Source organism: Psammomys obesus, unplaced genomic scaffold, assembly GCF_907164565.1.
Source record: "Psammomys obesus unplaced genomic scaffold, mPsaObe1.curated_primary_1811, whole genome shotgun sequence".
Lineage (NCBI taxonomy): Eukaryota > Metazoa > Chordata > Mammalia > Rodentia > Muridae > Psammomys > Psammomys obesus.
Window position 1 is genome coordinate 4,976,788 of NW_026585587.1, and position 22,480 is coordinate 4,999,267.

The 22,480-nt window shown below is 40.8% G+C and overlaps 2 protein-coding genes across 5 annotated transcripts in view; both read right to left on the reverse strand.

Moving 5' to 3' along the window:
* Positions 1-6,536, reverse strand: part of LOC129678229 (kinesin-like protein KIF28) — a 40,457-nt gene extending 33,921 nt beyond the window's left edge. The window contains exon 1 of the mRNA XM_055608966.1: positions 5,625-6,536. Coding sequence (XP_055464941.1) covers positions 5,625-5,708 — 84 coding nt within the window. The 5' untranslated portion in view covers positions 5,709-6,536. The remainder of the gene's footprint in view (positions 1-5,624) is intronic.
* Positions 6,537-6,602: 66 nt separating this feature from the next.
* The window catches only part of Ahctf1 (AT-hook containing transcription factor 1), a 51,773-nt gene continuing 35,895 nt past the window's right edge, over positions 6,603-22,480 (reverse strand). For 2 of the 4 annotated variants that reach the window (XM_055608955.1, XM_055608947.1), the window contains exons 28-36: positions 22,194-22,397; positions 21,291-21,708; positions 19,342-19,441; positions 17,106-17,200; positions 15,497-15,705; positions 12,404-14,132; positions 8,730-8,863; positions 7,695-7,771; positions 6,603-7,049 (exon numbers count right to left, since the gene is read on the reverse strand). In XM_055608955.1, coding sequence (XP_055464930.1) covers positions 6,854-7,049; positions 7,695-7,771; positions 8,730-8,863; positions 12,404-14,132; positions 15,497-15,705; positions 17,106-17,200; positions 19,342-19,441; positions 21,291-21,708; positions 22,194-22,397 — 3,162 coding nt within the window. In that variant the 3' untranslated portion in view covers positions 6,603-6,853. The remainder of the gene's footprint in view (positions 7,050-7,694; positions 7,772-8,729; positions 8,864-12,403; positions 14,133-15,496; positions 15,706-17,105; positions 17,201-19,341; positions 19,442-21,290; positions 21,709-22,193; positions 22,398-22,480) is intronic. The other 2 variants (XM_055608938.1, XM_055608931.1) reach the window with 2 other exon arrangements.

Here is a 22,480-nt window from a genome sequence, read left to right on the forward strand (position 1 = left end):
ACACACACACACACACACACACACACACACACACACACACACACACACACACCGGGTATGGCATAGCCGTTTGATACCTCAAAGCCCACCCCCAGTGGCACACCTCCTCCAACAAGGCCACACCCACTGCAGGCTCAGTTTCTGTTTCTCTGCCTCTAACTTGCCGCTAATATGTAAGCGCTGAGCTCCTGCCCCAGCGCCATGCCTGCTTGCCTGATGCCGTGCTTCCTATCATGGTGGTCATAGATTCAACCCTCTGAAGCTGCAAGGAAGCCTCCGAGTAAATACTTTCTTTTGAGTTAACCTTCGTCATGGTATGTCATCATAGTAACGGGACAGTGAGAAAGACCAATTCCTAAGCTGTCTTCTCTGACCAGAGTGGCAGGCTCTGCTCAGGCCCAGCTTCTGCTGGCAGGGCTCTCTCTGCAACCCCAGATCTCTACTGCTTCTCTTTGTCTCATGGCACCTCGAGGCTGGTTCTCATATATTGGGACTGGATTTTATTTTATTTTTCTGGAGCATTTGGTGAGTCAGCTAGAAAAGTGAGGAACCGGAAAGGAGAATAAAGGCTTGTGTAAATGGCCACCCAAGTTGGATATGTAATTCCGTGCGGTAGCATGGTAGGTGCTGAGACCTTCCAAATGAGTACGCGTATGTACTGCAGGCACTGCTGGTTTCTGAGTAGCTGTTTGCCAAATGCCACCGCCAAAAGGGTGGGCAGTGCCTTGCCGCTGTAATAGGGTTGTTGGTGTGGACCGGATGGTCATCAACGTCCAGATGGCTACGGGAGCTAAAGAACCAGCAGAGCAGTCGGGCGCGGTGGCGCACGCCTGTGATCACAGCACTCAGGGAGGCAGAGGCTGGTGGAGCTCGAGGCCAGCCTGGTCTACAAAGCCTATCCAGGACAGCCAGGGCTACACAGGTAAACCCTCCAAAAACAAAACAAAAAACCCCAGAAAGTTAACAGCTGTATAATGCTAGGGGAACGGAAGGCTGTTTCAGGATATTTGATCACAGAGAAGGTATTGTTTACTGGGGGAAAAAAGTTTCTAATTGTGGTGTGGCTCAGCCCTAGCACACATCTTTAATCTAACAGCTTTCTGCTTCAATATTGTAAACAGGATTAAATAAAGTCAACCATAGGTTGAGGCGGAGCAAGCAACCAGCTAACAGGAAGTAAACACAAGATTATTAAGAAAGAACCAACATATAGAGTAAGAGGAAGTCAGGAGGCTGGATAGAGACGAAAGGGAAGCAGAAGGGAGGACACTCAGTTTAGGTTTTTTTTTTTTTTTTTTTTTTTTTTTTTTTTTTTTTGAGACAGTGTGGAGACGAAGCATTCCTTCTTTTGGGGCATTGGCTGAGAAGCAAGGTCAGCTGGGCGCTTTCTCTGCCTCTCTGAGCTAGCAGCCTTTCGCCCCAGCCTCTGGCTCCCGAGTCTTTATTGGTAAAATGGAATGATTGAGATTTTGTTAAAAACAAAACAAAACAAGGCTGGTCACCAAGGAAAGAATCCCAGTGTCCAGGTTTGTGCACAGCACACGGCACCACAGCGGGAAGGGAGTGGGGAGAAGAGCTTGGAGTTGAAGGAAATGAGGACTGAGCCTGAGACCCCCGCTGAGCCCTGACTCAGGCTTTTTCTGTGACTATTAACAAAGGTGAAGAACGTGCCAGCGGAGACAGAGAGCAGGGCTGCTAGGTCCCCAGTGCAGCAGGGTCCTAGACACACAGCAAACTCCTTCAAACAGGCGTTCCCGGGACCCCTGCGTGCATGGCTGAGGGTGCCGTGGGACACGGGAGTGGCATTTCCTCGGAAACAGAAAATGGAGGTGAGAGAGGAGTGACATTATTCCTCATCTGGCCTGAGGAAGAGCATCCAGACTGCCTGCCAGATCCAAGGAACTCAGCCCACTGTAGAGTTGATCTCTGTGGCCAGGAGAGAGGCATGGCCAGATGAGAGGGGTGTGCCAGGGTAGGTAGCTCAGGGCAAGCGTGGAGGAAGTCTGAGGCATTCTATGGGAACTGTGCATGAATGGGAGAAGCCACATGTCCAAGTGTTTCAATATATATACATACTATATATATATATATATATATATATATATATATATATATATATATATATATATATATTGTGTGTGTGTACATATGTGGGCACATACTTGCTATGGTGCATGTAGAGATCAAAGGACAACTTTTGGGAATCATTTCTCTCCTTTTATTACAGGTTCCAGGGATCAAACATTTCACCAGGATGTGCACAAACATTTTTACTCACTGAGCCATCTCACTAGCCCCCCCAAATTCCATTCTTCTTTTTCTTTAAGGATTCACTTAGCTATTTTATTTATATGGGTGCTCTGTCCGCATGTACATCTGCACACCAGAAGGGGGCATTATAGGTGGTTGTGAGCTGCCATGTAGGGGCTAGGAATTGAACTCAAGACCTCTGGAAGAGCAGCCAGTGCTCTTAACCACTGAGCTATCTCTCTAGCCCCTAAGTCAGCCATTTTTTTAGTAGACAGAATGAAAACCAAACTTCCCAACTACCTCTTGAGAATGGAGAGCCCTCAGCCCATTCTCCTGTTCATGTGATGGTTTTGAACGGGGATGGCCCCGTAGGCTCACGTTTGACTCTTGGTCCCCAGTTGGTTAAACTGCTTGGGATTAGGTGGTGTCTCACTTGGGGTGGGCTTTGAGGTTTCCACAGCCCATCACCCCGGTGGCCTTCTCTCTCTGCCTGTGGTGGTTGTCCATCATGTGTGCTCAGGTACTGCTCCAGTGTCATGTCTGTGTGCCTGCCTGCTGCCATCTCTGCCATGATGGTCATGGAGTCTAAACTCCTGGAATTGTGAGTCCCCAAATTAGGCGCTTCCTTTTATAAAGTCGTCTTTGTCATGGTAAGATCAAAGTAACTAAGCCCAGTTTACGACGTAGACAAGGCTATTCCTGGCCTGGAAGAAACTGCACATGCGTTGTCATAAAACCTGACAAGAGGGATAGACAAAAATGAGAGGAAAAAGGAGAGGGTGGATGAGTGGCTCCTGGGCTAGAAAGCTGGAATGGTATAGTGTGATTTGCTCCATTCCTGAACTTCAGGAAAAAAGATAACCCAACATCATGTTGGTAGCCTAGCAGAAGGAAAGTAGGCTCATACCACAGTTCTCACTTTCCCCTCTGCTGGCCCACAGAGGGTGGTGGTGGTGGGGTCTTTGTGGGGCGTAGAAATGGGTCCCCAATGGAATCCCAAATAGGAATGTTTTAAGAGGTGGAGCCAAGATTTTGTCTGAGAATGAGCTTTAGAGGATGGGCGACACAGTCCTCCCAAGGCACTCACTGGGCCTGTGAAGACAAGGAGCCCACGGCTGTTGTGGATCCTGGCGCTGAAGGTGCATGGGCCCACGGCAACTGAGGATGCTTTCTAGGGCCATGCCAAGTACCTGGTAGAAATGGGGGTAAGACCATCAAAGTCAGACACGTGTTGCTGTGCCTGGAATTAGGAGAGCCCCTCCATTCTATTATATACTACTGTCCCTGCTCCCTGAGAACTGGGCAAGGGTGTTAGACATTCTATTAGGAAAGACCTTGCAGACCTTGGAAAGGCAGTACTGATGAGGGAGCACTGGGACCCCCTCCCCCAACACACACTGTAGGGGAGGATTTGTTTGGCTTGTTTCAGGCCACTGTGTGATAGTAGGAATGGCTGGGCACTTGTGGCAGGAGTCTGTTCACAGCTTAGCATATAGGAAGTACTGATGTTACTGTAAGCCAGGTTTCATGATAGTGAGTCCAGAAGTCCCAGAAGTGAACACTAACATACAAGGCTGTGAAGGACATTTCATTTTCAAAGCATCTACTTACATCACTGGGAGGGACACAGTAAATACAGGCAACATAAGCTGCCAGGCCAATCAGATGAGATTGGAAAGGCTGTGAAATACAGGTTGGGATTCTGACCTGCTCATTCCCTCCCGTTCTGACTGTGTACAGGTGCCACATGTGTCTTTGCATGCCACACTGACCGTAGGTGGTAATCATTTTCTGAACATCCCTATAATTGGATCCACAGAACTGAACATTTGAGATCTTGCCCAGGAATAGCTACGCAGCTGACTCTCACAAAGCAGAGTGGTTGGGAACCTGCTCTACCAGAGTGATTCTACGTGAACCTGTATAATTTTCTAGAGGACACATCCTTCTGCCCATGAGGGTTTGAGCTGGTAGCATCAACAAGATTCAGGATCCTAGATATGAGACATTCCTACAGTTGACCCCTTTCGATTCTTGACATGGTGTGTGTGCATGGTGTATAAAGTACCAACTTCTCAACTCTGGTATGGCAAAGATGTACAGGGTTTGCAGAATTCCTTCCTCTAGTCTGATGCCTACGGCCACAGTATGAGCCACATGAGCCTGGGATGGTCTCTAGAGGAAGCACTCAAGAAGGTACACTGTGACCAGGTACCTCCTACTAGGGATGTCAGCGAAGTTGGCTGCCATTTGCAGATGCATGAGAGGCTGTTGGGCAAGAACAGAAGAGAAAATGCCTCTAGGCTTTGGTCCTAGATCTGGAAAAAAATTGAAAACTGGATACTTACCTTACTGAAAAAATGCTTAAGACTTTTATTTGTGGGAGATGTATAATTGGCTTGTATGTAGTATGTATATGCCTGGCGCCTGTGGAGGTTAGAAGAGGATATCAGATGGGGGCTATAGACAATTGTGCTGGGAACTGAACCTGGTTCCCCTCTAAGAGCAGCCAGAGCCATCTCTCCACCCACGGACATTCTCTTTAGAATTAGCATTTTCTGGCAGTCATACAGTAACACAACTTAACTGGTCACAGTGGGCAAAGACAAGCCTACCACAGTGGAAAGGGTGGTTGGCAGGTTCCAGTGGCCACACTGGGCACAGCGAAGCCCTCTCTGGTTCCTCACAGTTCGGGGAGGGGGTTGGGTCCGGTTCTTTGCATTCTTTTGACCCGTGTGGTGTGTACACATATGTTCAAGTAGGGTGGGAGAGCCCATGGGAAGAGTCGGCTTTGTGCACAGGAGATCTCAGAGTAGCAGCGTTTCCCTAAAACTAACATGTAAGTGCAGCCTGGCATGGCCTGTGTGACTTCGTATGGTCTTGAACCTGACTCTCCTACCTCAGCGTTCTACGTTGGGATCTCTGACACGTGTCCCCACACGGCAAGATCTTTAAGATAAACAGAGCTTGGTTGCTGGGATGCCACACGTCACCGTGCCCTGGCTTACCAAGCACTCTAGAGCCGCCCTAGGCACTCATGCACGGCTCAAGCACTCCATCAACGGAGTTACAACTCTGTCCCACCCCACAGGCATTAACAGGTACCACACACTTTTATGAACCAAACTGCACTGGTTTAAATAATTATTAACTTGACAGTATTTCTCTTGTCAGTTTTTTATTGTGCTACTTGTACCAAGGAATGAAATTATTTCCTAAATTATGCTTAGATCTGTTATTCATTTGACAAATTCATTTAAATAAATTTGATATTTCATAAATGACAAGCAGCTTCAATACAAATTCAGTAACTATTATTAAAAATTAATAAACTCAGGCAGTAACCGTCAACAAGGCAATGAACATGGACTGACCTGGCTGAAAGGCCGCACCCGCACCGCCACTCTCACACTGTCCGTGCTTGGCACGCGCATGTCCCCCGTTTCCTCATTATCCATGGTGCTATTTGGTAGAAAAACAACATACAAAGCACACCGCTACACTTCACACGAAAACACCCAATGCTTAGCTGACAAGGAGGTCTGTTTCTAGCTATCAATTATTAAGGGCCTGTTCATTACACACTATCAATTACATGTCATCAATTATTTGATAACTTATTTATTGATGAATTTCATAGCTTCCATCAAGTGCACACTCATACTGCAGAAAAGGATGTTGTTTCTCCTTTTCCACATCCACTCACATTCTTCCATTCTGGATAACCTGTGCCTGAGGCCCTGCAGTAACTGCCAGTTAAAAAACCCGAATGCTAAGAGGCTTCTGAGATCCAGCAACAAGCTCTTTCCCGGCACAGACAGTCCACAGCTTATCCAGCCTCCTCTTCTCGACATGGACACACACCGGGTGTACTGCTCTACATTTCTTTCTCAAACCCTTCCATGAAGTTGCTAAGAAGCAGTGAAACCGGTCAATCTAACCTGGATAATTAGTCTCTGAATTGAGAGACAAGATAGTCCTTAAGTTACTGAACAAGAAATGCCAGCATAGGTAACCAATGCATTACTGGAAAATTACTCATTTGAGGTAGATTACACAAATTTGTAAAACTACAAAAAGGCAAAATCACATGCCCACAGTTCAAATTTAACACAGTATCAAGCAAAGCCCAAGGAGTACAATGTAATGATTAGAAATCTGAGTAACAGGATCAAAGTGCATGAATTATAAAACAGCAACATTAAAAAATAATCAATAGTCAATCACCCTCATTTTAAGACTGGTATCTAGTATCTTAACTCTAGAGAAAGAAAACGGACAAATGTCTAGTAGCATATAAAACACAACTAAAACAGAAATCCCCCTCTCAAAAATCTAACAGACACACCGTGTGTACTTTACAGTAGTTTATTTAACATCCCAATGCTAAGCCATATTTACACATTATATAAACGTATGAAGTATTATAAAACGCCTGGACTAGAAGAACCGCACTCCATATGGAGTTATTTACTTATTTACTTGTTTACAAAATTGTACAATTTATATAAATTATTTCCTTCCAAATTGGATGACTTTTAATAATCCACACAAATACTGATGACTTTACAAATAGGTGCATGTTAAAATCTTGGGTTAAAAATTATAGCATTTTCCTGCGTAAAATTTGCTTTGGAAAGGAAGACAGCTTCTTTTTGCCCCTTCCAAGAGTTTTTCCTGCTGCTTCTGTAGTCTTTCTTGGCTTGCTGATCTTTATTTCATCAACTGGGCTTGCCAAGGGCGAAATCAGCTTAATTTCTACAGGGGGAGGTGACCAAGAACTTCCTTTTCCTGTTTTTCTGAAAGAAAGACACACTCAAGTCAGAATCGGCACAGAGCACCATCACGTCCAGTGCTTCACTCTGCAGAAGAGCACAGGTGTGGGTAGGGGTTAAGGCTTCAACCCCCCAACCCATCCCCACGGATGCTGATATAGATACTTAGCCGCAGTTACACATAATTGCTATTATAACGACAGCCCAAGTACCTATGCCAGTTTATGGGACAAGAGCCAGTAAGCCCATGGAACTTACAAAACAGCTATTGATGAGTCTGTGTATCATAAACACATACAAAGACAATTTACACGTGAGCAGTGTCATGAAGTCAACTGCGTCACCTGTTTATTAACTTTAACCACGCCTAAGTACAGCATGAACAGAATATTGTAAATCAAAAGTATCTCAAATGGACTCATTTTACCACAGATGCAGTAACAGAGTTCAGCAATACATACAGTTCTTTATTAATGAAAAGGCAAACTATCTTCTCTCCCAACCACACCCACTGGACAGCAAACAAATGTCTCCACTCTGTGGCGTTTGCTGTCTTCAAGCCCTGGACTCTGCCGATGTCAAGAAGCCAATGGCAGGCCTGTATTTTCTAGTACCTTAGCTCTAAAGAATGGAAGGAGGGAGAGGCCACAGAGAAGGAATGCTGCTTACCTGCTTGCTTTTGTCTTCACAGGTCTACTTCTTTTTGGTTTTTGTTCCATGATTTCTAATGGTTTAGGGTCACTCTCCTATGGGTTAAAAAATTTTAAATATAAATTGTTTAAGCAAGGGAAGGAGGGAATGAAGGAGCGAGCTACAGCTGGGATACAAAGTTAATAAACTGTAACTAATATTAAAAACATTGTTTAAGCAATTAAAACTTTTATTGTTTTTGATTTTCAAGACAGGGTTTCTAATTTATTTGTCTTCTATATAGCCCTGGCTGTCCTCAAACTCACGAGATCTGCCTGCCTCTGCCTCTTGTGAGCTAGGACTAAAGGTGCGTGCCACCCAGCTAACACCTAGATAATTTTAATGGCCACTTTAGTTATTATTATTTTTTGAGAAGGGTCTCACTATGCATCCCTGGCTGGCCTAGGACTCAGTACATAGAGCAGGCTGGTGCTGAGCAAGAGATCCTCCTATGTCTACCTTGAGCCCTGGAGTTAAGGGTAAATGTCATCAGGCCTGGCAACCACTTTAATTTTAAAACCTTGATCCTAACAGGTAAGTGGAAAATTGCTGCTATTATAAGCAACACACCATCAGAAACATTCCACAGATTTGAATTTTTGGGTTTTTAATATAGATGCAAATTACCATTCTTAAAAATGTATATTAATTTTATGTGTACGAGTACTTTGCCTGCATGTGTACCACACGCATGTCTGATAGCCCATGAGGCCAGAGAGCTTTGGATACCCTAGAACTAGAGCTACAGGTTGTAAGCTGAGAATTAAACCTGAGTCCTCTTTAAGAAAAGCCACTGCAGTTAATTGCTGAGCTATTTCTCTGGCCCACATGTTATCTTTAAATAAGCTTATTTTCAACAAATTTATTTAGGAGAAATTCACTTAAAAATCCTTGTAAGCTCAGCACTCAGGAGCCTGTGAGGTAAGATCATGACTTCCAGGCATTCCGGGTGAGTAGTCTATTTCAAAGAATATCAACAAACACAGAGGATTTATACATTCATGCATTCTTTACCAGCTCATGTAGAATCTTGGAAGTGCTGGACGCACTTTTCTGCCTGGTTCTCAATGCAGGAGGGGAAACAACAAACTGAGATGATAAATCTGATACCAAGTCTTTCAGCTGGGCAGTGGCCTCCATTTTCTCAGCTAAGGACAGTGGGAAACAAGACATTCACCTGTAACTATGTATGGTTTAAACAACAACAACAACAACATAAACACAAATCATATATACACCAGCAAAAATCTTGGAACAAAGGATGCACATTAAAAAGATAAAAACATCTCCAACAAAGAAAACAGCATATAAATTTATTGCCTGTGTCAGGAGACAGAAACAGAAAAAAAAAAAAAAAAAAAAAAAGGAAAAAAAAAATCCCATTATTATCTAAGTAAACCAAATGTTCATGAATATTTTAGGCTTCAAACTAAATGATACCACAACCTAACAATGGGACTCCAGACAATACAAAACTATTACTCATTAGTTTGATCCTCAGTTCTTCTCAGAAAAGCACGAATCCCATGACAGTGTGAGTCTCCATTTCTAGATAAGGTCTCCATTACACAGTGACTGTTACTTGCAAGAGCAATTTCATTTGCAAAGAGGGACTCCAACTTTAAAACCTCTTCCTAGCTACCTTATGAGCTATGCAGGCTAGTTCCTGCCGTAAAAGCAAAAAGTTAAGCTGGAAAATAGCAGGAGGCTATAACACAGCGGCAGATTAGTTTAACTACTCCCTAACTGAATCATCCAAAATAAAAAGAAAAAAAACGGGAACTAGCTAAGAGGAGGAAGGGGATGAAAGGGTTACGGACGTGGGCTAAATACGATCAAAATACATTATGTACATATATGAAAATGTGAAGTGAAACCCATATATAACTAACCACATGCTCATAAGGACATTTTAGAAGAAACGGACTCAAAACATACAATTAAAAATATGTACCATGTAGTAGACTCCTACTCTGAACCTTTTAAACAGTGTCCTAACAGTGTTGTGACTGCGTGAGCACACAATGCTGTGGGCCAGGGACTTCCTAGCTGTGCCTCAGCTAATAAAAAAGCAGGACACACATGACAATGGAGGACCACCACAATCTGATGCATACAGTAAGTGCTTTATAAAAAGTTGTTTGTGGGGCTGGAGAGATGGCTCAGAGGTAAAGAGCATTGTCTGCTCTTCCAGAGGTTCTGAGTTCAATTCCCAGCATCCACATGGTGCGGGGACTTGAGCTGATGTATCATAACCATCTGTAACGAGACCTGGTGCCTCCTTCTGGCCTGCAGGCAGACATGTATACATAACAAATTATATATGTAATAAATACACAAATCTTTAAACACACAGAGACAGACACACACAGACTGGCTGACCATGCCAGATGTCATATCCTGCTTTATGACTTTTGCTGGCATAAAGGGCCAAACCTATGGTTCCAGCAGGAGGCAGGGGCAAGAAAATGACAAATTTGGGACCTAGTTGGCCTGACCCTATCTCAAACATAACAAGGCCAAATACCCACCACTGCAATGGTGAGAGGTGGGGGACAGGGTGCTCATGGACCAACTTTGGCTGGCAGAGTTGTGATAAAGTTCCAGTGAATGACCTGTGTCAACAGAAGGTGGAAGACACCTGGGGACAAGCACCCGAGGCCTCTGACCTCCATAAATGCACACATGCATCCGCACAAGAATGTACAAGAGTCATAGTATGGGATGTTTGGTTGGGGTTTGTTTTGGGTGAGTAGTCTTGTGTACCATGCCAGCCTTTCACAGACTGTGGGGATCTAAACTCAGTTCTTCAAGTTTGAGGGTCAAGTGCTTTACCGACTGAGCCATCTTCCCAGCCCACAAAAGCCATGGTTCTGAACAAGAGATAGAGCATAAGCAACATTGGGCAACTTCACTATCAGCTTGTAAGAGGTAGAAACTACACTTCTGGCCACTGATAGCAAGGCACCTCCTACTGTTAGAAACACATCAACTCTTTCTAGGTTATCTGGAGCAGCAACAACACTGGCTTTCTCAGAGCACCTCACAGTCTCCATGTAAGCACCCTCATTAACTTCTAGGGACTAAGAAGAGAAATTTAGCTAGGTGGTAGCCTTTACTCCCAGTACTTGGGAGGTGGAGACAGTTGGGTCTCTGTGAATTTGAGGCCAGCCTGGTCTACAGAGGTAGTGCTAGGGCAGGCAAGGCTACACAGAGAAATCCTATCTTAAAAAGCCAAAAAGAAATTTAAGAATTTAATGTCATGTTCAAAAATGCTTGGCCGATTCACTGTTTTTTCTATATGCCTTTCAAGGCATACACAAAAATCTATGATCTATCTCTGCAAGTTTCTGGAAACATTTTGACAACCCAGTACTTACTTACAACTAAAAAGTTAAAATTATGAGACAAATCCAGTACTGTGCTAGAAACAGCTCTCTGGGAAGAAAGGGAAAAGGTAGCTCTGGTTTGTAGCAGTAACTCCTTTTTGTGCTCAAATGATTCCATTGTGGCCAACTTCCAAAAAAATTCTGATTCTCAAAATATCTTAATTCCAATACCTCCAGCTACCTAAAATAAAATGTGCTTAGTCTAACACAGAAACCCTCAAAACATGAGAATGTTCCACAGGAGCATGTTCAGGCACCTGTGGACAAACCCCACACTACAATACCATAAAATGCTGTGCAAGCATGAGGACCTGGGCTCAGATCCCCAGCATTCACGTAAAATGCTAGCAAATAAGTGTCTATACTCCCAGCGCTGAGAGGCAAAAAGAGCAGGATCTTGAGGTCTGTTGACCAGCCAGTTTAGCTAATTGCCAAGTTCCAGGTTCACTGTAAGATATTTGGCTTCCAAACAGGCTAGTGAAATTGCTCAAAAGTATACACAGCCCCTCCATGAGTATCTGAGAATGATCATGAAAAAAGTATGTTCATAAACTGCAATGTGTGTTTTTAATCTGGGTCTTGCCACCTCAGCCTCCTCAGCACTGGGACTACAGGTACACACCATGCTTGGCTTATTCTGTTTATTCTTTAAGCAAAAAAATATTTATGATGGCAAGAGTATCCATGTACATATATTTATTATCTAATTTTCTATAAAAGATGTATATTGTTTTAACATAACAGCTATACAGAAAATTATGTTAAGATGACAAAAAATGGGGACTGGAGGGATGGCTCAGAGGTTAAGAGCACTGGCTGCTCTTCCAGAGGTTCTGAGTCCAATTCCCAACAACCACATGGTGGTTCACAACCATCTATAATGAGATCTGGTGCCCTCTTCTGGCCTGCAGATATACATGCAGGCAGAATACCGCACACACAATAAAAAAAGTTGTAAGTGAAGGGAAATAAAATTAAGTTGCTTAGATATAAAGACAGTACAAGAAATAGGACAATAAACCCTGTATCGAATGGACTGTGGGATACAAAGAGCCATAAAAAATTTCTAGATAATCTTGAATCTGAAAATCAATTAGGAAACAAACCTTTAGATCAATTTTATCTGAGTTTGTTTTTTTGGGAGTCGGTGTGTTGTCTTTTAACTACAATTTTTTTTTTTTCTTTCAGGAAAAGTATTTAGGGCTTCAAATAAAAAAATGAACTCAAACAGTGTTTTTTAAACAACCCAATTTTAGGCTGTGCATTCTAAATAAGATAAAAATGAATAAAATTTAATACCTTTTGTTTTCTTTGGGACCTTCACTGAAGGAGGAGAAAACAAAGGCTCAGTTTTGGGCTCTGAAAAGTCTGTCAACAACATGGTCTTTCTAGACCTAGTCCTTGTGCTCCGGGAAGATTTGGTCAAAGCAGCCATGGCAAGCAATCTTCCTTCTCGGTCAGCAGGCTCTTTGTAGGTTGTTGCATCTGCACAGTCTGATTCTGCTGGTAATGGACCTTTCAGGCTTTCATCTGCAGACTTCTTTGTAAGTTTTTTCTTAGAAGTCATCATAACAGCAGCTTCCTCATTTGGCACTAAAATGGACTTTTGTAAAACACTCACATTTTTAGCTGGGGTGTTCCGTGTAGATCTTCGGACACTGGGAACTTCTTTCTTCTGGGAAGCTGTCTGCTCCTCAGTGGCTGTGGAACCAACAGCTTCTAATGGAACTACTTTCCTCGGTCTGCCACGTTTCCTAGGTGTGGCGGGCACATCAAATCCTGTTTGAAGAGGCAACTGAGATGGGTCAAGCTTAGGCTCCTCTGTAATACTCAACACACTAACCTCACTCTCCCTCATCCTTTTTCGTTTTAGAGGCAATTGCTGGTCACTGGGTTTCTCATCTTCTTTATATTCCATATTTTGAGAATTTTCTAAATTATTATTCCTCAGCTTTTTGACAGTCCCACCATGACTTGCTGCTTTACTAACTTTTAGATCATTTACAATTTCTGCACTTTGCCCATTTTCTACAGATTTCTTTAGTCTTCTGGGAGCCCCTTTTCTAACAGATGACTTCTGTTCAGTGGCTGGCTCTGGTGGCTGCAGCCTCAGTCTTTCAGGCGTCTTCCGAGGCTCCTGCTCCACAGCATCAGTGCTTGCCTGGCTAACTTCTTCCTTTTGCTTCCTTCCTCTCCTAGGAGGGGGAGGACTCTGAAGTGCCTGCTGGTTCTCAAGTGTTTCTTTTATTTCAGAACAGGTACTTTCAGAAGACCCAGGAAGTTCTTTTATTTTTCTAGTTTTCTTCTTAGGAGTAGCAATTGCCGAGGACTCCTGTTCTGTTGTGACGTTCAGGTTTAGGGCATGCTGCCTTCTTGTGCGAGTTCTAGTAGAAACCGTGTCACCACCCTGGCTGGTATTTACAGTCTCTGCACTTGTTTTCCGAACGGTCTTCTGTGTAGATTTTGTTAACCTTGAAGAATGTGTAACCTTTGGGCTTACTAATGCTTTGTTTTCATGAACAACCTGATCTGCTGAGGTTGCTTCTTTACTTCGTGTGTCTTTAATTACACCCAACAAATTTTCTGCAATTGCCACTTTAATTGGTTCAGGCACATACGGTAAGGTCTCTACCTTGTGGGGTTCTTTGTTACCAGTTACAGCAGATGGCAAATCTGTGACATGTTCTTGATTATTGGATTCCATTCCAGACACAGATTTTTCCTTGGCTGCTATGTTAGCTGCTCTCGGTAACACACTAGGGGCTGCAGAATCACTTGCCTCAACTTCTCCTTCTTCACCTTCCAATATCAAGGTAAAGTTGCTCTGAGTTACAAAGAGTTCCCCATCTACTTCAGCAATGTCACACTCAGCAGGGTCCTTATCGTCAGGCAAGTCACAAAACTGCTGCTCAATGGTGTCAACATTATACTGAAGTCTATGTGCTCCCGAGGAGTACAACTCATTAAATGAAAGATTCTTCGCCTCCTCTTCTGAATTTTGAACTTCAAGTCTTTCAGGTTCAATTAACTAAAATGAATTAAAGGTACGAAACTAGTTAATAAATTACAAAAATACATTTTGACCTAAAGCATACAGGATTTTAATGACCACCTCATTTTTCGTGTATCCTTTTAAAAATAAAAACTACACTTGACTTATGGAATATGCTAATGGGTTTACTTCATGAAATATCCATTTAAGAAATGAAACCTCAATCAAAATAACTACATAGAAAAAAAAAAAAGATACTGAGATTATGTTTGGAATTAAACTACAAATACCATATTTGCTTAGCTAAAAAGACAGTATTAACAAAATCTTGAAAACATGCTAACAATTCTAAAATTAAAAACTTATTCTTTTATCCAACAAAAAACTTAATAAAAGGCAATAATCCCAAACAATAATCCCCAAATTACCTAACTATGCATACTTTTCTAAACAGCATGATCCCCATAAGGTTGAAGAACAATTCACCTACATAAGCTCCCTTGGGCTAGACTCAATCTTCTTCCCTTTGCTGGGGCTGCATAAACCATGAAATTCCTAAGGCTTTCAAGTTCAGTACCTCTCTTGCAAGGGTTTGGTGGAAGAAGGAATGGTCCTTGCATTTACCTTTTGGTAAGGGAAGGGGAGAAAAAGGAGGAGGTAGAAAGTAACAGAGAGATCTCCTGACCAAGAAGGTAGACATTATCACCCACCTAGACAAAGACATTTTCCCACTCCCCAAATAGTGAGCTGACAGACCAGACACAACCTAGAGATGAGGAGTCCCGTTACACTCTCCCAGTTTCATTAGCCTCCAAACCGAAGAAATAGGAAACTTAATGCCATTTATTTCAGGGAGAGAATACTTATAAAGATGAATGTGGAGGAAGTTATAAATAAATAAACTCAAATTAGGATGATTAGAAGAATTGGCTTTTAACCTTATATTCATTTACTCAAAAGTTCCCTTAATAATTAAAGGGATTTGACAAGATTCTTAGGAAAACAGAAGGTCCTATCAAGTACTAAAAGAAACCTTTTCTCCAGTGTCTTTCTCCCACAGATATGGAGGGAGATCCTGTTTCACTATAATCACTTAACATATATGAAGTTTAAATGTCTCAAGTAGTTACTCCGTTTACTGATAACAAAACAAAAAACAACTTTCTATGTAAAGCAAATGAGCAAAAAAAAAAAAAACAAAAAAAAAAAAAACCCTGCTAGGTTGTGGCTTAATATCTTTTGGTTTTCAAAAAAATCAATCTCTTAAAAGTTTGTGTTATTTATATTCCACAAAACATTTATATACTTATTTGAGATCTTTATGTTGTCAAAGCTTAAATAATCATCTTTAAAGCCCAACTACTAAAACTTATAAAGCATTGAAAAATTATTATTTTTACATGAACTTCTTGAGCCTCAGGAGGCCTGGCAGAAATCTGAGGCTTGTCTTCTGGGAAGCCAACACTCTCTGTTAGTGCACCAGCTCCTAGCTCATGATCTTCTTTTAAGGTTAATGTTAGTTTCTGGTCAAGGCTCCATTCAGAGGTAACAGGGCACTGAGAGGTGGTGGGCCCAGACCTTTCACCATCTTCAACCGTGTTGGCCACAGCTGGAAAAACCCAAAACAAAACAACACAAAATAAAACAGAATAACTTCTTACACTCTAAAACAAAAAAACTTCATTCATATAATTCAGAAAGCAACAGATTACCTAGAGCTGAGAGTATTTTCTTAATAAGCTGTCAGAAAGTTTGTACCGTCTCCAGGAGGTGGGTCTTTCTGTGGCTCTCTTCCTCTGGACAGTTCCAACTGTTTAGTATCAGTTGAAACAATATGTGCACGCTTCCCACAAAGGCAACATGGAAGATAAACTTCACACTTGAACCACATTGGCTTTTCTGAATTGGAATACAATTCTTCCCATTATTGTCAAAGTTTACCATGATGATAACTACTCTAAGGGCACTCAGCCTTCAGATGTGTCTTCTCGGACACTTCTTAATTTTAGGGTCCACTTAAAAAGGACATCCCTTTGACTTTTCTTTTTGTCTAAGTTTTATGTCACTATGAGGCTCGGCATTTATAAATGACACAAACACAATAATCTCAAGGGGGAAAAAGAGGTCTATGTTTTAGCCTAAATACCCCTATACTTTTTAATGCAGTTCATATTCCTAGAATGTAAGTATCAGTAGAATGAGAGATAATTTATACCTATGTTTGACACCATAACCCATCTCCCCCTCAATAAATGAAGTACATCAACCTTTACTGGAAAAAACAATATAATATTAGAAGTATGGATGTGCTATGACTTGTAAGCTACATCTAACTAAGAGAAATCTGACACCCACCAAGGGAAAAAAAATATAGAATAATAACGGACAAAAATATTGTGATCAAATGTTTACCAAAAACTACTTAAAACACACAGAACATCCTTATTCAATGACAGGATACAATATTAAGGAAAAGAATAATGTCCTGTCCTTTATTACTGCTATGGGGAAAAAAAAGTCTTAAATATTTTAAATGCCTTTTTTTGAGTAAAAAATTTTAATTAAATGTACTACTCTAAACATACCCAGGAATACCTCAGTCTTACAATTATTAAATACAGACCAGAGGTTACAAAACAAAAGCAGTCTCAGTTAGATCTGCACGTTCTGTAGTTACCTTAGTATCTCCCTATTCCAAAACAATAACACACTCCAGGAAGAGGAAAACGTAAATTGGTAACACCAGAGACTAAAATGAATAGCCTGGCTTTTAGTAATTTTTCCTGAATAAACTGTGATGAACTGGTAATTTATTTTGCTATTCTTTCATGTTGAAAAAAAAAAAAATCAATGTCCACAAAATTCACTGAAATTCCTTTTCTTGGTCTCTTGATAGCTGATATCGTTCGAATGCCTTTACTCCATAAAAGCTGGCCAGAAAAGAATCGAGAAAAGAAAAATGTAGTAATAGTCTTTAAGTACCAATTCAAAACACTAAATGATACATACATTCATTGTGGTCTGCTGTAAGTGTGGAGGCTCGGCTTCCAGTCGACACTATTTCATCCAGAACTGATGCCTTGGGTTGTGAGGTGGGACTTTTCCTTGAGAAACAGAAATGCACATTTTAGTGTGTAAGACTCCACCTGTTCTACCCTCTTCTCCTTGTTACTCTGTTACAAAACCAAACCTCAGAAGCCACTATCAAGCACATTCTAAGTTTTATAAAATGTACAAGAGAATTAGACACTGTTGCATTTCTTTCTCCTACTTTCTTCTATTTTATTCATTTGTAACACATGGGGTGTATGGTCTTAAAGTATAGATAAAATAATTTTTATGAATGACACTTCAGGCATTTAAAAATAATCAGTGGCTGTATTTTTCAGCTAAGTCTGACAATACTTTCTACGACTTGGTAGGCTCAGCATCAGCACTTAATCCTAACTGGAAACATAAGATAAATGACCCAGAACAAGCAATACATGAAAGTTAAGTTGTAAAATTTTCCGGCAGTAATCCATCACTGGCCTTCTCCTAAGTCCCAACTAAAGCATGGTGAATTTTAAAGATAGCACAAACAACACATTCCCAAGAAAGTGGTCTCTGAAGCATACAAACATTTGCAGATGTTTGTGAAATTATCCTGATAATATTTATAGCAATGTTAACTAATAATCAACAACTAAATCTTTACAACCTACCCCATAACTATCTTGACTGGGCAGAGGGGGTGTACCTCTTTAGTCCCAGCACTCAGGAGGTAGAGGCAGGTAGATCTGAATCAGAGGACAGCCTAGCCTACAAAGAAACCATGTCTCTGAAAAACCAAACCAACCCACCAAAAAATTGATATTCACCTAAATTTTCATTCCCATATGAATAATTATCTGTTGTTACAACTGCCCATCAAACCTACTAAAATAAGTAACATTCTATTTTTTTAATTAAAATGAAAAAATTACAAAATAAACAATTAGAAAAAAATCAGGAAAATCCTTTATTTTTCCTTTCTTTTTACATCCTGGAACATTCCACTTATTAAATTTTTATTTTCAGCAGAAAATACGTGACTGGGTTTGACAGAGGTGACAATAAGTTTTGTAGGTAGTTTTTAATGTCATACCCACTGTTTATTCATAAAGTAGTGAACTATTCTTGTGTCTTACAAATTCATATTTTATGTTGGTTAGTTTATTAAACTTATTAACTCTAAAGAATTAAAGCTGTCACTATTTTATATGCTCTACAACAGTGCTACTAAAAGTGTTTAACTAAAACAAAGGTGACGAATAGCTCCAGTGATCACACTAACTCATGAATGGTCAGCTGACTTTCTATAATGGAAGCAGTGGGCTGATAGCTATTTTAACATAACCTTGCAATTGAGTATAATCTACAAACTAGAACCAATCAGCTAAGCTGGGGTTTCTTCACTACTGGAGACACTGTCACTAACTAACCTGGAACTCACCAAGTGCTGAAATTGGAGTTGTGAGCCATCATACCTAACTAGACCATGTTTCAGGTAGCAAGCAGTGATGAGCTTCGTCTGCTTACTGTGGCTTTGCTGGCACTAGAAGCATAGTATTTCCCAATGACAATCAGAAACACATGCTTAGGTCTTTTGTTTGCTTTGATTCAGGGTCTCACTAAGTAGCTCCAGCTGTCCTGGAATTCACTTTGCAGACCAGGCTGGCCTTGAACTCACAGAGATCCACTTACCTCTGCCTCCTGAGTAGTGAGATTAAACGAATGCACCATCATGCCTGGCACACTTTTGGGTCTATCACCCCCAAATAGGAAACTGTCTTAGGAGGTGAGGACACAGACACTGGACCAATGTCCCCCTTTGTGTGCGTATACATACATGTGTGTGCGCAGATGCATGTATGTGTGCACATGCAAGCCAACCTCCGATGTCTATGATTTCCAGCTTATCTTTTGAGATAGTCTCTTTGCTGTGAAGCATCTCATGTATAGGGATGGTGGTAAGAGCACAGGTACTATGGAAGAACAGCAAGTGCTCTTAAATGATAGGCCATATCTCCATCCCCAATTTATTTTAAATATGCCTGTCTGTCTGTGGGTGGGTATGTGAGGGTGTTTGAGGAGGCTGGAGGCACCAGATCCTTTGGTAATTTTAGAATTGAATTTGGGTCCTTTGGAGGAGCAGTACATACTCTTAACTACATACTCTATAAGCTACATATATCTCCAATTTCACTTGTTTCTATAAGCTTACCCTTCACAGACTGACGACACACAAAGAGAAGCTTCAATTCTTTGATGAGGGCTTAAGTGACTGAATTCTGAAAATCCTTCCAATGCAACTTCTACTGTGCCTATAAGCCAAACAAATAAGGTCATGTTAAATGTCTTATCCTCTCTCAGTCTAAAGGAACTGCTTCTTTTGTCGCATCAGGCTGTTAGCACTTCCTTCTAATTCTTTGGGCCTAGCTCAAGGGGCTCTTAACTTCCCTAAGTTACTTCAATACTCAATATCCAAAGAAGTAGTTGAAAAAAAAAAAAATGAAGCATAAAGTTACACACTTTGCTCAGATCTAAACAAACCATGTTTAGACGCTAAGACTCAAATTTAACCTACTTTAGTCTAGGGTTTATGTTATACAATAGCCCTCCAAAAAGATTTCTATTTGAGACGGCTTAATAGTGTAGAAATAACTAAAACATACTGCTATGAATACCTTATTTAATAATATAGCACATCAATAAAAGAAAGCACCATGAAATTCTAGGCACATACATTTATGAGTGGAATTAGAACAATTAATGTCTATGTTTGCTAAAGATACCACAATCTAAATAAACTCATTCACCTGTTACAAAACCTTCATTCAACCTAGGCCAAAAGCACCAAAGAGAATCTACTTATGACACAATTTTTTCAGGGGTGGGTGGGGAAGTAAGCTCTCATATATCCCAGGCTAATTTCAAGTATTATGCAGCTGAGGAGGACTTTTAACTTAATTCTCTTGAGTTCTAGGATTACAGTTCTATTCTGCCTGCTTAATTTGGTGCTGGGGATTGAACTCAGGGCTTGTTAGGCAAAGTCTATCACATAAGCTACATCCACCCCTGGACAAATGACATTTTTTTTAAGGTTTATTTATTATCTATATAGTAGTCTGCCTGCATGCATGTCAGAAGGGGGCACCAGATCTCATGGTTATGAGCCACCATGTGGTTGCTGGGAATCAAACTCAGGACCTTTGGAAGAACAGTCAGTGCTCTTAACCTCTAAGCCATTTCTCCAGCCCCTAAATTACAGATTTTTATTATATGCATTTAGTTTTACAGACCTAAGGAAATAATTTTTATAAATTTGCTCAAAACAAATGTAATAACGCAACACAGACATTTGATCCACCAATTCTTAGCCAAATCTGTCTGATGTTCACTTGGCCCTCATGTCCCAGAAAAGCATTAAGTAAGTTGCATTTTAACTGTCTGTCAATAGTCAACTAAGTGCTACAGGCTGCACAGGCAAGTACTCTGTCTATGCACTAAGTACTGACAGTCAGGAGCCAGCACACACTGTGGGAAGCTTATTTTCTACTACAGCACATACTTTAGAAACTAAAAAAAAAAACTTTGGTAAATAATCAAACAAAAATCCCCCAGAGAACAGGTAAGAAACTATTAAGACAATAAACACACAGTCCTGAGGACACTTATTATGACCTTCATGTGATTACATTGAGAGGTGAGGGCAGAGAGCAGCATTAAATTCCTGGTTTCTACAAACAGGCTGCTAGAAAAGTCCAATATTACAGTACTCGCCCAGTTTATAAAGTGAGCACTCTCACTACTTCTTATAGTTAATGGGAATGTTCAAGGCAGACCACAGCATGTTACACCCTTTCTTAACTATTGCTGTTTTGCAAATGTCATGGCTAAATAATAATGCAGCAGATTCAAGATCTCGTCACCAAATCTTACCAACTTGTGAAAGAACACAAGCCATTTTCTTATATTTATGGTTGTGGGCCTAGCCTTTAATGGCTAAGCCCACAGCCATTTTCTTAAGCTGAAATAAAATTTACCTTGTCTAGGACCTAGCACACTGTAAGAAAAGATTTGGACTTCTGCTTTCTATGGTAGAAAATATTCTATTAATAATTTTATTGTGGACAACAATGACAATTTTGAGTATGTACAAACAGTTCCTACCCATTTGTTTCTCTACAACTGAAGGAGTACCTTCTGACTTAAACAGATGTTTATCATTCTCCTTTTCAGTTTGTAGAGCTGAATTAGCAGTTAGTTCGGTGGAAGCACTTGCTGGCTGAGGGGACACAAAAACGCCATCTTCAAAGTCTTCTGGTGAGGGAGCATCGTGATACTCTAAGGAGGTCTGGTCTGATCTGGCTGAAGTCGTACTGTCTTCTTTGCTCACATCTAGTTTCTCCAGACTTCGTGAGTGGGTATCCAGTGATTCTGCAACTACTTTCTGATGGCTCTTTGCAGGGACATCCAGAGGAAAGTACGTATTTTTATCACTGGTCGCCGTCCATTCAGCTTCTGCTGAAGGTGCACATTTATAGAAAGATGCACTAACAAATGCTTTTGTGTTATGGTCATCTTCAGCCTGGGATTATGAAAAGACAATTAATGCAAAATTCCACGCTATCTATCCATTCTAATCACACCCACCCACCCTTTCCACACTTCTTTGTTGAAACTTTCTTTAGACGTATAACTATAAATTATTGACATTAAATTATTAACATTTTTCTAGTTAGTAACTTAGTACTAATTAAAACAAAATACAATGTACAGGACAGGTAATACAAAATTATCAAGTGGGTAGATTTTAATTAATATTAACTGAAGTGAGACTCCACAGACATCCTTTCTATAGATAAACCAATAGGCCAAGAAAATCAACAAGATATTAGATGAAAACCACACCATCGAAAGATATTCACTCACAAACTATTTCACTTTACATGTAGAGATATATACTGGCTTAGCGCATGTTCTAAAGGTTTCTTTCAGGACTCTGCTAGATGCAAGATTATCCACAAAATTGCATACAAACACAAACACTTCAGTTATGTTAATGAAACTTACTCTATCAGTCCAGTGTGTGTTCATGCCTTCTTCCATAAAAGAAATCTTAGTTTCTTTAAGTCTAAAAGGCGGAGTGAGAGATCTTCCAGGCGACAGAGAGGGAGATGCTAAAGGTGTTGTTCGAAGACCAGACCTAAGGATGGATGGAGGAGTAAACTCGGCAAATCCAGAAGAAGTAGCTGACAGAGCCAAAGACTTGGCTTTCTACAATGAAGAGAAAAAAAAAGCCAATCATTAGTGTTTTTAAGTAAGTTACACAGGGCAGACAGTAATGTCAAAAGTATATA